This window comes from Coptis chinensis, chromosome 1 (genome assembly GCF_015680905.1).
Source record: "Coptis chinensis isolate HL-2020 chromosome 1, ASM1568090v1, whole genome shotgun sequence".
In the NCBI taxonomy this organism is placed as follows: Eukaryota; Viridiplantae; Streptophyta; class Magnoliopsida; order Ranunculales; family Ranunculaceae; genus Coptis; species Coptis chinensis.
Window position 1 is genome coordinate 50,685,825 of NC_141456.1, and position 18,194 is coordinate 50,704,018.

At 36.1% G+C, this 18,194-nt stretch overlaps 4 protein-coding genes across 4 annotated transcripts; 2 read left to right on the plus strand and 2 right to left on the minus strand.

Moving 5' to 3' along the window:
* Positions 1 to 3,935: 3,935 nt before the first annotated feature.
* LOC147524444 (uncharacterized) lies at positions 3,936 to 4,724 on the plus strand. Its single transcript, XM_086574831.1, has one exon. The coding sequence runs from the start codon at positions 3,936 to 3,938 to the stop codon at positions 4,722 to 4,724; it is 789 nt and encodes a 262-aa protein (XP_086430957.1).
* Positions 4,725 to 5,607: 883 nt separating this feature from the next.
* On the plus strand, positions 5,608 to 6,225 carry LOC147524445 (uncharacterized). The gene has a single exon (XM_086574833.1). It carries the CDS (start codon positions 5,608 to 5,610, stop codon positions 6,223 to 6,225), a length of 618 nt encoding a protein of 205 aa, XP_086430959.1.
* A 6,800-nt stretch (positions 6,226 to 13,025) lies between these two features.
* On the minus strand, positions 13,026 to 13,469 carry LOC147524446 (uncharacterized). Its single transcript, XM_086574841.1, has one exon. It carries the CDS (start codon positions 13,467 to 13,469, stop codon positions 13,026 to 13,028), a length of 444 nt encoding a protein of 147 aa, XP_086430967.1.
* A 15-nt stretch (positions 13,470 to 13,484) lies between these two features.
* Positions 13,485 to 14,333, minus strand: LOC147524447 (uncharacterized). Its single transcript, XM_086574844.1, has one exon. It carries the CDS (start codon positions 14,331 to 14,333, stop codon positions 13,485 to 13,487), a length of 849 nt encoding a protein of 282 aa, XP_086430970.1.
* Between the last annotated feature and the right edge of the window lie 3,861 nt (positions 14,334 to 18,194).

The window sequence follows — 18,194 nt, forward strand, 5'->3', positions numbered from 1 at the left end:
TCCTTTCGGATTTGGCTCTGGCTTGCTTGGTAATGCTCCTTTTGATCTCTCTGTCAAGGCGGCAGCGATTTGCCCTATCTGGCCTTGAATGACACTAAAGTTACTCTCCAACGTCTGGGTTCTTTGATTTGTCTATTTCAGCTCATTGACAATGGTGGTGATAGCTTCTTCCAGATGTGGGATAACTGCTTTGCTCGACTGAGGCGTAGGGGCAATATATCCACTCATAAGATCTGGTACTAACTCTCTATTTGTGTTGGCTTGGTATTGATGGTTCTGGTATGACTGTTGATTTCTGTATGGTTGCTGGCAGTTTTGGAACTGATACTAGTTATTCTGGAATTTATTAGAATGATTTTGGAATCTTGGAGGAAAATTCCTCTGATTTGTATTTTGTGGCTTCCAATAATTCTGTCCCTGATTGAACTGGTTATTTCTTCCTAAAGAGTTGATACTACATGGCTTTGCATTAGTATCCAGATAGTACGAACACTCTTCAGTGGTGTGGCCTTCATCAGAACATAGCTCACAAATGGCATAACAAGGCTTGGTTGGCTGAGGTTTAGCTTGGAAATTGTTTGCTTTTGGAGGATTCATGGAGATCTGATCAAACTTCTTGTTCAGAGTTTCAAGTCCTGTTGATAGGCTTGCCATAATTGATAGCATTGCTTGATTTTGGTCTTCTTAAATTTGGTTGCTAAATTGCTTCGGCACCCCCTCCATTCTAGCTACGTCCTCGTTGCTAGTACTCCATTGTTGAGTGTCTTCCGCTAAATTCTCGAGAAAGTTGTAGGCTTTCTCTCCATCCAATGATGTAAACTTACCTTGATGCATTGATTGTATCATCTGCTTGTTCATAGTTGAAAGTCCTCGAAAGAAAAAAATGAGCCAGTGTGCTCTTATCATAACCATGATGTGGACATGAGACTAGCAGATTATTGAATTTCTCCCAGCTTTGATAATATTCTTCAGTCACCTTTCCTTTGAAATTGCTGATGGCTTGCTGTATGGCATCTGTCTTCTGAGGTGGGTAGAACTTGTTCATAAACTTTGTTCTCAACTTCTCCCAGTTGTTGATTGAATTGATCGGCTGTGCAGTTAATAACCATTCGGATGCTTTACCTTCGAGTGAGATTGGAAAAAGAATTAACTTGATACTCTCATCCCTGATATTCTGGTTCTTGAAAGTTCTGAGGACTGATAGAAATTTGTTCATGTGAACATAAGGCTGAACATTGTCTGAACCATTGAACTTTGGAAGCATAGAGATTACTAATGCTCTAAGTTCAAATTGGTTAGCTTCTGTCTCTGGAAAAACAATATTGCTGGGTGGGTCTCCAATGATTAGAGGATAGAAATCACTCAGCTTCTTCCTTTGTTATGCTTGCATGGGTGGGATAGCTTCAGGCCGGATTATTGGTGTCCAAAACACCTCCATCATTGCGTGCGGCCATTGTATCAATCTCGTCTAGTATTCTTGTGAGTCAGTTGTTAACTGGATGATGATATGGACGACGGGGCATACACTTGAAAATGACGAAAAACTATCCTACAATGCTTGAATAGTATGCAATTATTCTAAGTTATACTAAAATGTAAAACTACTTTCCTTCAACTGGGTTGGGCTTTGCAGCTAGTATCTAAGCCCGTTGTCTAAAGTCATCTTTCTAGGGTTATGGTGAATCACTTGGATTGCTTAAGTACCACTGCCCACAGACGATAGTCCGTTTATCAAGATTCAGACAAGAAACACTAGAGTTTGATGTTTTGCTGTGTTGGCTTACAACTTCAATTGTTGAAAAGGTCCTAAATGCAATTATACTAGAAAACAATAAAACTAAACTATGATGCAACTATACTAAGAATGAAATAAAAAGAATAAAGATTCGACTAACCTAGATGGTAGATCTTGTCTTCAAGATGTCTTTCAAGCTACTTTCTTTCTTAAAAGGATGGATGATGTGACTAAAATTACCTCAATATCCAAAATTCTAATCTTGAAAGAAAACGTTAAACATAAACAACTTAAAACGATAGCGGCACCATTTGACCTTGCCTCTTTTTGTTTGTGAGATAAGATATAGATGATATAGATAGATGATGTAGATGGATGATGTAGATGGATGATGTAGATGGATGATGGCCGTTGAACAAAATAGAAGCGTATCAAAACCTAATTATCCCTAAATAAGTAAAAGATGAGTAGGGTATCGTTCCACTTTTAAGTGTATGTTATGTGAAAGACAGGACTGGAAAAGGGGTTTGAGGGATTAAAAACTATGATTGTAGAGATTTTAGATTCTAATGCTAAACTAAACTAAACTAACTAAACTATTGAGAATTTATAAGAGAGGGAATTCACACTAATACTTTTAATCTATGACCTTCTACTTCATGGTTGTTCTTACAAGTAGACTACAATTAGGCAATCGAGCGAGTGTCGATGCCCTCTTGGACGAAACATCGTTAACAATTAATTCTACTTAAGGTTGTTCCTATGTTTATGCTATTAATATCTTCTTTCCTTTTATGTAAGCTCGGGCAGCCATTCAATGTATTACCGAGAGCAACATCAAGGAGTACTTCCTAATAGGGCGACCATTCAATGAATCACCACTTAAGGCAAACACAAAGAATACTTCCCCTAGGCAGCCACTCCCTGAGCTACCCCTTCTAAGGCAACACAAAGAATACTTCCCTAACTCTAAAGAACTATACTACTAGAAGAAAAGTAAAGAACACTAGCGTGATATTAATATTACAAAACATAAACCCTATTCTATACTTTCATCCCCTGGTGTGGGCAATGGAACTAATAACTAAAAATATAAAGAATTAACCTGATTGAAGAACACCATGAACCAGAAGAATCATTAAACCTTAAGCACTGGCTTCATCTCCTCCCTTGAAGGAGAATATTAGCCTTCCATAAAGAAGGAAGAACACGAAGAACGAGAAGAAAAAGAGTCGAAGAACATAAGACTAGAAAGACTAATTTATTAAGACTCAGCTAGTTAAAACCGAATCTTTTATTATTAATCTCTCTCTGCCTCAAGTTCTAGAGACAAGAATATAAGTGAATTGGCCAATTACATGAGGCACTTAGGTCCTCTATTTATAGGGGTTACAATGAGTTCTAGAAGCATTCCAAACCGTCATTTGTTTCTTAATACAAATAGACTTCTTTCAGAGTCCAACTTCGTCTCCAAAACTGAAAATGAATTGGCTACAGTATCATTTCATGCCTCTGGACGCACGATCCATGCATCCCAAACGTGAGCAATACGTCTGGTCGTGCGATCCATGCATCTTAGATGCGAAAGTCTATTTTATCTTTTCTACTCTATCCTTCTATCCTCTTTTGTGGGCTTTGGTCTAAGCAACGAATCATTTGGCCTTGGGCTTCCAAATAGGTCCAAGTCGCATCTTTAATAGCTTCAATTCCTTGGCCTTCTCCATGATTGTCCACGGGCTTTCCATGTGATCCTTAATGCTCTGAATTGCTCCGTTTTACCCCTTTTTCTCTAATATTCCACAAAACTCTCTCTTTCACTTGTAGAATCAAAAACATAACTTACAAACACTATTAGTCCACTAAGATGGCTAAACAAGAGGCATCATTAAGGGTTAAATTGCACTTTTTGAGCACTTATCACTATCTATTGTATATTGATAATTATTTAATATCTTAGGTTACAATGTCGCATTTTCAAGTGCCCAAAAAACCATTAACTCTTCTATCGTTCTATAAGTGAAAAGATGATAAACTAGCAAGTGACGAAACTTCAACATCTATTCTTGATAATTAAAAACTTGATGGGGAAGAGCAACGTCCTACCAAAGTTCAAGTTGTCAAAATTGAAAGAGTTAAACCTTCTTCTCGAGTCTAAAAAGTCAGAGTTGAACATTCTTGCAAAGCTCAAGAAGTTACACCTATGGAAGTTGATGTCACTTCTCTATTTGAACATGATCCGGGTAAACGTATTGTTATATATGAATATCCGCTTGTTAAGCGTGATGAAGTCCGAGTAGCTTATCTTAGAATGGGACCTTGTCGATTGGCTCATGAGAACGAAAAAGATTATCCATTGACTATGTTTGGAAAGCAAGGACGTCGGTTCAACGCTAATTGGTACAAACTATTTCCTTGGCTAGAGTACTCACTCCACAAGGATAGAGCATATTGTTTCTATTGTTTTCTCTTTGAAACCAATCCTCTGAAGCATCCGATGTTTACCATTGATGGGTTTCAAAATTGGAGGAAAGTTAACAGTGGGAAGAAATGTCCTTTTTTGAAACATGAAGGTGGTCTTTGTTCTCCACATAGGTCGGCAATATTGTATTGTGAGAATCTAATGAATCCTTCTCGACATATAGATAGTGTTATCAATAGACTTTCTAATAAAGCGATTGCAAATAATCGGATTCTACTCCGAAATGTTGTTCAATGTATTCGAATGCTTGCACAACAAGGGTTTCCTTTTAGAGGCCATGATGAGTCAAAGAAATCAAAGAATTGTGGAAGCTTCCGTGCAATGTTCAAGTTTTCAAAATTGTTGAACAAGAAAGTTGCTGAAATAGCTGGTAATTGTTCGGGAAATGCCATGTATACTTCACATGGTATTCGAAAGGCACTTTTGCATATATTTGCCGAAAATGTGAGAAAGAAAATACGTGAGGATGTTGGTAATGCAAAGTTTTGTATCCTTGTGGATGAAGCATAAGATAATTCACGGAGAGAGCAAATGGCAATTATTATAAGATTTGTTAATCGTGATGGTTTTGTTAGAGAGAGGTTTTTTGCTATTGTTGGTGTTGAAGACACTTGTGCATTAACTTTGAAAAAAAAGATTTCCAAAGTTCTTGCTAGTAAGAATTTGCTTATTGGAAATATGAGAGGCCAAAGTTATGATGGTGCTAGTAATATGCGTGGTCAATGGAATGGATTACAAGCACTATTTCTTAAGGAGTGTCCTTATACATATTATGTGCATTGTTTTGCGCATCTACTACAACTTGCATTAGTTGCGGCTTCTAAAGATATTTCTGATGTTTGGTTATTCTTTTCAAAGTTGGCATCCATTGTTAATCTCCATGTTCCACCTAAGAGGAAGAAAGAGTTAGAGAAAAGCTCGAAAAGAGGAAATTGAACACTTGTTAACAATTAGTGAGCTTAATAGTGGACGAGGTGTTAATCAAGTTTGTACATTGCAATGAGCTGGAGAAACTCGATGGAGTTCTCACTATGAATCCATTTGAAGCTTGATGGAGATGTATGATGCAATTTGTACGGTTCTTGAACTCATCATGAAGAATGGCTCTAATAACACCATGCGTGGGGAAGCTAAGGGTTCTTATGTTGCTATGAGAGACTTTCAATTTGTCTTTATGTTTTATTTATTGCATAAGACTATGGGAATCACAAATGTACTATGTAAAGCCTTGCAAGTGAAGTCTCAAGACATTCTAAATGCCATGGGTTTAGTTTCAAGTACGAATTAGCTTCTTAAAGAGTTTAGAGAAACAAGTTGGAATAGTTTCCTTGAGGATGTGATTTCTTTTTGCAAGAAGCATGATATTGATATTCCTAATATGAGCTCTCGTCATATGACGGGTACACGTCGTTCTTGCCAGCAGAATGATTGTATTACAGTTGAGCACCACTACCACGTTAATATATTCAATGCTGTAATAGATTACCAGTTGGTGGAGTTGAAAAGTAGATTCTCTGAGGAGGCAATGGAGCTTCTTTCTCTTAGTTCGGCTTTGGACCCGAAAGATGCTTTTAAGCACTTTCATATTGATGATATTTGCAAGCTCGCCGAGAAATATTATTGTGAAGACTTCACGAAGCATGAGATACTTATTTTGAGAAGTCAACTACAACATTATAAGCCTGATGTGACTCGTCATCCTTGTTTTCAAAAATTGTCTACCATTTCTGAGTTATGTCGAGCTTTAGTTGAAACAAGAAAGTCAACTATTTATCATTTGATTGATAGATTGATTCGTCTTGTCTTGACTCTTCTTATCTCCACAGCGACTACTGAACAAGCCTTTTCAGCTATAAAACTTGTCAAAACACGACTTCGTAACAAGATGGATAACGAGTTTCTTGCGGATTGCATGGTTATATACATTAAAAGGGAGTTTGCTAACAAAGTTGATATAAAGTTAGTAATAGATGAATTTGATAAGAAACCTCGCAAGTCACGATTTCATTAGTGTCATATTTTAACTTTTGGATGTCTTTTGTTATACTTGTCAAGATCTATTGGTATATGTGTCTATGTGAAGACATTTGTTTATGTTCATTTTGAATAGTATAATGAAGATGATTACTTTTTGGTATGATGTTTGTCAGAAATATGAAAGCAAAGATGATGCCTGTATAGTTTTTGGTGGGACATTGTTATAATTTTTTTTTTTTAGTTTAACTTAAGTACAACCCCCTTAGCTTAACATTCCTGGATCCGCCCCTGAAGCCACCAATTCTTCCCTCTCATTCTTCCCTCCAATTCTTATTGCCACCATTTATTCCCCGCCATTCTCCACTTTATAATTTGATATTGAGCCTCAAATAATTGACTAACCACAAATTCTTCAGTTATGTCTTCTAGTTCTGTCAACTCAAGACACATCTATGAATGTGGAATCCCAGCTATTGTGAAGGTTTCACGCACTGAAAGAAACCCAAGAAAAATGTTTTGGGGTTGTCACAATTATGGCAATGACAGAGGTGAAAAGTTTTGTGAATTTTTTGTATGGGTCGAACAATCTTCTTCTAGAAGTGTTGATTCAACTTCTTCAAGGTTGGTTGAGTTGCCGTGTCATAATCGGACATTGTAGAATATCAACGACCAATTAAATCTTGTTGTGTTTTTTGTTGAAAGAAGGGAGTTAGAGATGTTGAGGAGGCTGGGAGAAGAGAAGAAATTAACAGAGGAATGGAAAAAGAAGTACAAAATGATTTGTAGGTTATTAAAATTGGCCAGTCTGTTGTTCTCTTTGTTTGGGTTATCATTTTGTTCAAGTGAACATGTATTCGTATGCAGTTTTAAATCTGGTATGTTGTTTTATTTTTCAAGTTGTTGTATTATGTTTTTTTAGGAATTGTTAGCAAGTGAACATGTTATGTTTTTTTTTCTTGAATGCAATTAAAGAGTTGTTTTGGTGTATAGTGAAATAAGGAGTTGATCACATCCAGTAAAGCAAAGGTAAAGAGATAACTTGACTTGAAAGAGAAGACAAACGAGAGCAAGAACATGAACACACTAGCATTACAGAAACACGTCATGCACCATTCACCACCAAGAACTCACTTCTTGTTGCTGCTAACGCAGTCACCATTGGTACTTGTAACATAGATATAAAGAGTAGCTCAATTACATCATGACAATCAATAGACAAACAACAAACAAAAAACTCTAAGACACCTACATGACAATCAACAAAAACATAGATATAAGATCCCTACATATAAAGTGTAGTTCAACTACTTAAATTTCCCGTTTAAAACAACGTACTTCAACACATGCATTCATATATATATAAGCAAAGCCAAAATAGTACTGACATGGTTAAAAGAAAAACCCAAAAGACATAGTACTGACATCCAAAAGCAAAACCAAAAAGAAATAAATACAAGACATAATGGCCCTAATGAACAACAATGAATGTCTTGTTGTATTGCAATTGACATATCCAAACCAAAAGATAAAACCATAAACTGTTTAGAGTACGCTTTTCAACCCCACTGTTTTGGTCCTTTTTGTATTTGGTCTTGTTGGTTGCTTACTTGTCCCTGCAACTTGTTTACTTCTCTGTCACTTCTTCAATTCTCATTGCTGGTGCCTTTTCTGGTGAGAAGTCATCCATTAAGAGAGTTGTCAATTTTCTAGCATTAGCTCTACTCATCCTATAGGGCGTAGATGGGCGTTCGATTTGACTTGCAGCTGTAACTTGACTACCAACTTGATTTGATGCTTGAGATGGATTTTCCACTTGAGGTTCACCTGTAGCTCGAGCTTCACTTACAACTGTAGCTCGAGCTTTAGTCCTTCTACATGTAGTTTGAGCTTCACTTACAACAATTGGTTGAGCTTTAGTCCTTCATCTACATGTAGGTTGAGCTTCGCTTAGAACAGTAGGTTGAGCTTCACTTCCAGCTGTAGGTTGAGATTGAGAAGTCAGATTTGATCTTATAAAGGATTCTTCAACAGTTTCATTAAAGTTGATTGGTCCACCTTGTCCTGGAGGCTAAAACCATTGGAAACAATGATAAATTAATGATATAATGCAAGTCAATTAATAAATAAAAGATTCTTAATAAAAAAAATATAAGACATGTCAAAACAAAAATAATTATCTAAATAATTCAAGAATACTCACATTGACATAGTGCTCTCCACTATTAGGGTCTTGGTACACTCCAATTCCAAATGGTATATGAGGTGCTCTACCCCTTCCCCTGGCTCTTGGTACTGCATTGGGATTCCTTGGAGGTGGTAGTGGGTTTTTTTCTAGGCCTGCCCCTAGGTTTTCCAGACCTTGTCACCTACGTGCCAATCATCAAAAACATAGATAAAAAAACAATCAACATTCTTAAAATTGGAAATGACTATAATAAGTGGGAAAAAAATGTGGACATGTTAACTTACACGTTTATCAACTTCAAGTTCATTTATATTTGGACATGTCCTTATGTTGTGTCCAGAAATCTGACATTGTGTGCAAGTGATGACTCTATTGTCTTTGGTGACTTGACATCTCACTAACTTGTCTCTTGGTCCTTCATGCATTTCCTTTCTTCTACATTTCTTATGCATTCTAGGCATTCTTCTCTCCCTAGGTGGTAGACACTTTTCAGCTGTAGAGTGTGGCCAAAAGATCACTCCATTCAAAGGTTGCATGTAATAGTCATAAATCTTGATGTTAGTCTGCTTCTTGTACCAGCATGCCACATAGTCATGTGGGTTTTCATTAAAAACAATGCCATTTATAGCATGGGGGCATGGAATGCCTGACAATTCCCACATTCTACAAGTGCTTGTCATCTTTTCTACATCCACCACATAACCCCGCCTTTACTATTTTTAACTTCAAACATTTTTTTCCCGAGTGTGCAAGCAATTCCAATGCCTTATTGATAACTTATTCTCTTGAGTTTATAACTATTTAGTACCACGAACTTTCATTTTTTTCCCTAAATGGTATCTGATAAGCACATAAATGCTACACATTTATGCCCACATTTATATTAAGTTATCCAATTAATTGATATATATTCCTTTGATTAGTTTGTTTATTTGGTTTTACAGAAAATCGACATGAATGCGACAAAATGGGCTGAGACCTGAGCTTTTAAAAAGATTGAAAAATGGCCATGGAATGGTTACAGAGAGTGTACTCAATATAAGTTTGAAAATAGCATGTAAAGGACTTCTTGAAGCTAATGTAAAAGTTTGGATTCATGCAGTCAAAGTTGGAGGGCGCCTGCCGTCTATTTCGCCTAGTTTGAAGGGAGCACGCCCCTCCTCTTTATTACGCAAACAATAAGTTCTTTTTGCGATCAGAATCACTCAGTTTAGACTCCCCACTGCACACGATTTTCCAAAATCGGTTCCAACACTGACGAAACCTAATGAGAAGGGTATATAAGCTAAAGAAGACATAAAAAAGGACGACCCTAGGAGTTTTAGTTAGATCTGTTGGAGGCCGAAGCTTTGGACATCCTTGGAGCTCCTGGAATAGGCGAGTTGGATAAGAACGAAGATACCACTGTAGGATTTTGGTTTTGTTAAATACTTCTTTCTCTTTGGTTTTTATTGTTTCAAGTATCATGATTAGCTAAACTACAAGCTAGGGTTTAGATGAAGCCCTAGACTTGCGTAGGTTGTGCATGTTTAGCTAGTTGAATGTTCTCTGACTTGAGTTTAATAGAAAAACTTGTTTGAATTCACTGATTTTAGTAGAACCACTTTCATTGACTATATCTTGTGTGTTCAAATTCATGGCTTGACTACTCAATTGTTAGATTAGGTTTCTGTTAATATCAAAGCACCGTTTTTATTATTTAATTGGATCTGTGAGAAGTTGTGCTTTAAACAGACAACTTTTGCTAGGAATTTATATGTTAGTGTGCTGAAATTCAATCAAAACTATTTGTTAGAATCATTAGGAAATTCACGATCACATCATCGAGTAAGCAAGGGTTACCTTTCCGTCATGCTACTTGTATTAAAAAGAGAACTTTAAATTAAGAACTATGAAGATTTACAACGGTCTAAGATGGATTCGAAAGTCTTAGTGTTTCTCCATTGATAGTTTATATTTAAGTTTTATTGCTTTTGTAGTTTAGTTAAATAGGTTTAGTAATAGTTAATTCAAATCTTTATAAAACAAATATTATTCCGATTAGGTTAGGCAATATTCTAAGTACTCAATTGTTCTAAGAAGCAATCCCTGTGGGATCAATCTAGTTCTTGTTTGTGTACTACAATAGACTTTGTGCGGTTGCGAGTATTATTATAAAGTAAGGTTTAATTAGTCTGTTTTTTTAGGCCGGTTAAATTCATATCAATATATGTACTTTTTTCCTCACCTATTAGTACCACGTACTCTCAATTTGTTTCAATTTAGTACCTCAGTCTGTTTGCCATTTCAATCCGTCTGATTTCGCTAGGGGCGAGTTAATCACGAGTTATTTTTTTTCCCAAAAACTAAAGGTAATTTAGATTAAGGTTATACCTTTGATTAAATTTGAGTTTTATAATTAAGTTTTTGTCCTGAAAATTTAGATGGATGAATTTGTGTTAAACTGTTAAATTATTGAAATTGTTTTGATGAACTGGGAAAGAGTACTCAACTAGGAAAATGGTCATTTGTAGGCATATCTTCATCAGTTTCAAATTTTGATGTTAGTACATGTTTTGTTCATAGGTATGTCAGATCTGTGATGAAGTTGGACACTCAGCTACTGAGTGCCAATTTCCATACTTTCCATGTAAAAAAGTTACATGTGATGGTATCTGATTGTTGGGCATATCGCAAACAACCCGCAATCCAGAAAAGAAGTACTTGAAGTGCCAACATGCTACATGTCGAAGTTATTTGCAATGGTTAGATGAAGTTGTTTATGAAAAAATTTCTGGGATTGGATCAAGCACATAAAAAAATGAATGCTTTAAGTGTGGTCAGGCAAGCCATTGGGTGCTCGAGTGCCCTTGGGTAGACTGTGAATGTTAGAGAAAATACTATAGGGGAAGGAGGATTGTTAAGATTACCAAGTATGGATTAAATGCTGGAAAAAGTACTTGAAATGCAAGAGCTACGGGGAATTTGAATGGCTTCATGATGCACCAAAGATGGAGGCAAGAAAGAAAGCAACCACTTTGATTGCGGAACCCATTGTTACCTTAAAAATAACTCAATCAGAATTTTGAAAGCTAAATATAAATTGATGAACATTTAATTTGTACAGGTTGTAATGCAAAACTCTGTCAACTTACTCTTTAACTTCTATGAGAGTTTTAACTTTGTAATGGACATGTAATCTGTTAGAGTTTTGTTGTTTGTAAGGAATGTAATTTGACGAGTATAATCTGACAGAAGTTTGTGGTTTGTATGGCATGTAAGACTAGTTTTTTGGTTAAATGTTGATTGTGTTTCAAATGAATATGGTAATGATTTTTCTTGTCCTTTCCAAAATTCCTGCTGCAATTCTTGCATTGAGATCATCTTCCTTATGACAATGCATAAAAATTCATGACTTGTTACTAAAACTTGACATTCAGTAGCCAAAATTCAAACTGAATTTCCAAAGATTCCAACATAATCCATACACAAAAAATAGTTGAGTACTCAAAACAAAAAATAGTCGAGTTGCATGCTTCAATTACTCGATCTACTAGAGTACTTAACACAAAAAACAGTTGAGTTGTAATAACTCGATCTACTGGAGTATTGAAAACACAGTCGAGTACTCAACTATATACACCATCTTTTGGCATACCCATTACCAGTAGGTGTCTTTCCTCTTGTCTGAGTTGCAGGTCCACCAGCCATCGTCCTTGAAGACATCGTCTTTGGTGCCTTTCCTCTTGTCTAGGTTGAGCTAATGATGCTCCTCTCTTTGACAAAACTTGTTGATGATGCATTAGTTGTTCGGGTATCCATTGAAGGCATTAGATCAATTGGTGCTGGCATGGATGCAATGTTACTAGGACCTGCTTGTTCAACTGGTGTTGGCATAGATACAGTGTTACTAGGAGCTGATTGCTTAACGTCTGTTGAAGCTGCTGGATCAACTGGAGCACTCCATCAGCCTCTTTTCTGACCAGGAAGCTATGAACATAAATAAAGAAGAAGTTAAGTTAAGTAATGAAGAGACTCAACTATGAACATAAATGGACACAAAAGAACATATACAAACAATTACCTTTGTGAATATGGCACACCATTTGGACCAACTAAGTTTAAAACACCTCTTGGTACAATTGGATTTTTGTACTTTCTCACCTGTAAAAATGAAGAAACAACTTACATGTTTTGGTATTCCTAATTAACCTTCAAGCATCATAAAATAAAATTTAAAAAAGAATACTTATAGGTTGTAGGGGTATTTCTTTATGAGCATTATCCTTGGCTTTCCTTTGAGGAATACTTACAATCTCATGTATGACATCATTCATTTCCACATTCATGTAATTACCAGTCATTTCTTCATTCATAGGAGTGTCATTCAATTGGTTTTCCTGTAATGAAAGTTAGTGAGTACTCAAAGTAATTAAGTAACTAAAATTTAATTCAATTAAGTAACTTACAAATGCATTTAGTATCTCTTTATATCCTTTCTTGTTGTGGCCAACCTTCTTACATCTTTGACAAGTCATTTTTATGCCTTTTATAGTAACAACATCTGCTTTCTTACTTGGTGATTCATAGAAGTCCTTCCTCAGCTTTTTTGGCCTGCCTGACATTCTTCTATTCTTGGGTGGCAAAAACTTTGCAACCTTGGTCTTTATCTAGAGATTCTCACCATTCATGGGTCTCAGAAAGTGTGAGTATGCCTTCTTATTGCTCTCAACATAATACCAGTGTGCAACATACTTCTCAGGTTCTTCTCCACTGTTAAGCATTGCAGTAATAGAATGACAGCAAGGAATTCCATTGAGGTCCCACAGTCTACAAGTACATGTCTTGTGTTTCATGTCCACTATATAAGCTATCATATCCCTTTTGATTTCAAAATGTTGGTTCCCATAATAAAATACCCACCAGTGCCTATATTCCAGCTTGTTTGCCTCTAACTTTTTTGTAGCTCTTGGGCATATGGTATCCTCCCATCCTCGCATCGTATCTACTCTCTTGACCATTCTTTCCATCAACTTCATTCTAATCTCCTCAAACATAGAGATTATTGGTTTACCCCTAGCTTCAACAATTGTCCCATTAAACACTTCACACATGTTGTTCTCAATAGCTTAACAAGTAGAGTGAGTTGCAAAAAAGGTCCTTGACCATGCAACTAGATTCTTATTCATCAAGTATGTATGTGCCTCCTGGTTCACTTTCTTTAAGTCCTCCATAGCAGTATCAAATTCTTGAGGTGCACCAACTTTACATGCCTTCCAAAAAGCAAGTTTAAGTTGTAGCGCACAATACTTTTTCTTAAAATCTGCATATATGTGCCTAGCACATGCCCTATGCTTAGCCAATGGTAGACACAACTGTAAAGCTTCCACAAGTCTTTTATGTTGATCTGTGATAACTGTCCACCCTTGTCCATCTAAAATATTCAAATGATCAAGCAATCTATCAAGGAACCAACACCAAGAGTTTTTGCACTCACTTTCCACTTGTGCCCATGCAATAGGAAACATTTGGTTGTTTCCATCCTTTCCTACTGCATTCAGAAGCTCACCCTTGACAAAGCAACCATCTAGACCTAATACAGGTCTACATCCTTTTAACCAACCCTTCTTTAAACTATGAAAACAAACATACATCCTCTGGAAATGACCTACTAGTAGTGGTGCATCCACTTCCATCTGTACTAGGTTAGGTCTATCAACTTCTATTTTCACTATACTACCTGGATTAGACCTTAAGATTTCATGTGTATAGTCAGACACCTTGGCATAATGAAGCTCTAAACCCTTGTCAACACCACCTAAAGCTTTCCTCTTGGCTCTCAGACATTGTGTTGTAGTTACTTCTAATGCAAATTTACTCAAGATTTCAGCCCAAGTCTGCAAGCTTCCAGGTTGGATTAGCAAGTATCTTATTGTAATACCACTTGGCAAGCCACTTAGAATTTCCCATTTTAACATTATAGTTTCTACCACACTTGTGTACCTTTCTCAATATCTTGATTTGAAAATTTGATGAATTTTGCATATAGCTTGCATGCACCCTCCGTGGACACTTTGGAGCACAAAGAGTTAGAAGTTGTTTTGCCTTATTCTTCTTATACCAAATGGAAAAACCCCATTTGCAACTGAGTAGTTGCTTAAGCACTCCTTCAATTGTTGATGAGAGGTAAACTTTAGCCCAACTTTAGGCACAAATGTACACATGTCCTATTGAGGATTGTAAACAGGGTAATTAGTTTTAATTTTCCCCTTATTCAGAACATGAGTGTCAAAGTCATAATATGATTCTAACTCAGGAGTGTCAAAATCATCACTATCAGCATACTCAGTATCATAACCATCATCCACAATTTCATTAACATGATAAATAGGTACACCAAAAGCTTCATTATGTGGGTTAGTCATTGGTTCAGTAGGTGGTTAATCCTTTCTTGTTGGTTCAGTGTGTGGCTCAATATCTGATAAGCACATAAATGCTACACATGTATGCCCATATTTATGTTATATTGTCTAGTTAATTAATATAAGTTTCTTTGATTAGTTTATTTCCTTGGTGTTACAGAAATCAACGCGAATATGAAGAAACGAGTTGAGACTGAGGACTTTATAGAGTTGTGAGATTCTCACGTCATGATTACAGAGAGAATACACAAAACAAGATATGAAATAACATGTGTATGACATTATAAAGCTACTAAAAAAATTGAGGTGCTGTTGTCAAGAGGTCAGAGTGATATTCACCTTTTGAGTGTGTTAGAGATTTGATTCTCTAATTTGACAAAGTGCGAATACAAAGATTTTTCCTTACTCACGATATTCGTATGCATAGTTTTGAGTAGGGATTTCGAACCATCCTAAGTCTAGGACAACTTACAACTTGTTTTTGCTATTTTAGGAAATTAGTAAGTTTTAAGCTATGATTGAATTGATACTAACTACTTGGTTTCTTTTAATGAAAAAAATGAAAACTTTGAGTTACGTAAACATGCAACTAAAACAAAGATAAAAATTGACTTCTAGATAGGTGTGGAGAGTTAGTTCTCCTTATGTGAAGATAACCTCGATCTATTGTATGATTCTAGGTTCTTGCAATCTTAATCTTCCTAGAACTCATAGACAAGTCCTAATAAAGATTAACTTGACCCCTAACACTATGACTCATTTCTAAGATCATATTGCTAGCATGCAGAACCAAAACAATGACTTATCTCTAAGATCATCACCTTGATTCCTAACTAGACTCTACACCAACTACCATTTTGGGATAGGATGTAGGTCTAGTTGTTCTTCCTAAACAACTTACTAAAATCGCATCACAAAGGTTATCCCTCACATGAGCATCATTAACCCCCCACAAAGGGAAGGTTTTAGCTCATGATCCTTGGGATAAAAATGAAAGATGCAAAATAGATATGTATATGAGAAAGAGAAAGAAGAAGAATAATAATAGAAGAATTCACTTGAATTAAGAAGTTTAGATTTTATTTAGAACAAGAACACAAAAGTTTCTACCATTAAAACTATTACAAGCTTTTTCATAAAAACTCCAAACTAAACTAAAAACTAAGGAACTAAAAAAAACAATGAATGATAAAGGAAAAGAAGTCAAGGGAGTAAATGGAGTGCATCCCCCCTTGTTTTGTTTTTTTTTTTCCTTCCTTTCTAGAATTCTCCCCCTCATCCCACGTGAAAACACACACACACATTTTAATTCACTTTTATCCACCACATTAAAACAAAGTGACACCTTGCTTTTTTTCACTATTAACACCTAATCTTATTAATTACATGCAAGGTGTCAATTTTGCACCAATAATTTGGCACTTTTGTATTGACATGCTCCATGATTGATGACTCATATCTTCTTGTGGTCCCGAAAGGTGGGTCCATGTGCTATGTCCATTGGTGGGTCTGGACGTCGATTTCTATAATTTCTGGCCTAAGGTAGAGCTAGTCGTGCTGATCATCTGGGCAGCTTACTTGCCGAAATCGGAGTCCAGGTTAACGAGATATGAGCTTCGAAAGTTTACGTTTTCCTTTACATAGTCCCGTTCTAACTCGATTCTGTCATGTTTGAGTCCTCGGCTTTGATCCGTCTTTGTTTAGCTTCACATGGCTGATTTGGAAGAATTCATATATACATCGTTCCCCATTCTTTATTGCAAGTTTAACCAATATTTTCATGTTTACTGCTAAGACCTACAAAAGTACAAAAATATATTTATTTCATGATTGTTAAACACATAATTAACCAAATTTATATGTCTCAATGGGGTTTAATATTACAGTTTTGGGTGCTTATCACAGAACGCGCCCGCGCCTTAAGAAGCCTATGTCAGAGCGCGACCCGCGTTCCCTTTTAATTTTGCAGAATAATAGTGTTTTCCAAAACCTTCACAATTTCGCGCTAACCGCTTGGATTTTAATTTAGGAAGTTCTAAAAGGAAAGGTTTCCAAAAGGGATTCCAAGGCTTGTACGCCCTAATGGACCTTTATATAAACAAAGCAAATGGAGAGCTCTTACTCTCTCTCGCCCCCATCACAAAAACTCAAGAACAGTCCGAGAGCTTGCTGGAGAAGAAGAAGTGGAGTTGCTGGAGAAGAAGCCAACGCCTACCACCACGGTTTTGTCAATGATTTCTCTTCCTTCTTCCTTTGTTTCTTCCACCATGTTTATGAGTAACTAAATTCAAAGCTAGGGCTTTGGTGAAGCCCTAGACTTGCGTAGGATTTTCTTGATTACTGTTTATTGTTCTCAACTTGATTTTTAATGATTAGCTTGATTAATTTCACTGTTTATAGTAGCACTACTTTCATGGATTATATCTCTCTTGATAGTCTTCATGTATTGACTAGTCCATAGTTAGATTAAGTGTTGTTATCATCAAAGCTTTGCCTTTACTGTTATTATAAGCTTGTGAAGAGTTGTGTTGTAAGAAGACAGTTCTTGCTAGGAGTTTATACTTATGTGCTGAAAATTCAACCAACCTAATACATAGATTGATATAAGTATTACACGATCACATCTTCGAGCAAGCTAGGGTTACCTTTCCCTCATGCTACTCGTACAATAAAAGAGAATTTTAAATTAGTGGATTAAGAGAACCTACAAAAGTCTAAGGTGGAATCAAACGCCTTAGTGTTTCCACCATTCATAGTTAATACAGGTTTCATAGTTTTCAAAGTATAATTAAAATAGTTAGTAGTTAAACAATCTTCGAATCAACAACCATAATATTCGGACTAGGTTAAATAGTATTTTAGACTTCAGTTATTCCTAGATCACAATCCCTGTGGGTTCGACCTTGTTCTCGCACACCTACTACAATAGACCTTGTGCGCTTGCAAGTAATAATAGTAATAGGAGTTAATTAACCTGTTTATTTAGGATGGTTAAATCGCTATTAGTAACTGTTTTTTTATGGTTTTTCAAAGCCAACTTCTTAGCCTTCCTCTGTGCATTTGATACCCTAACCTCTATCAATTCTTCATCATCAGTGGCAAAGTTTAAACTTCCAGCTTCACTTATGTCATCCTCACCCCTTTCCTCTTTGAACTCATTTTCATCCTCATCCTCAAACTCAAACTAAAAATCTTATTCTTTATCTTATTTATGGATAACATACTCATCAATGCTTCCGGCCATACACACTAGCTTGGTTTAACATTTCAGAAATAGATATTTTATTGCTGATTATTTTTAAGACCTTTTGCTAGAGACAACCCAGGATAATGATAATATAGCTTTCAATAATTGTAGTTGAGTATATAATCCAATTGAGCAACCTTAGCATGAAGATCATACAAGTTCATAGTAGC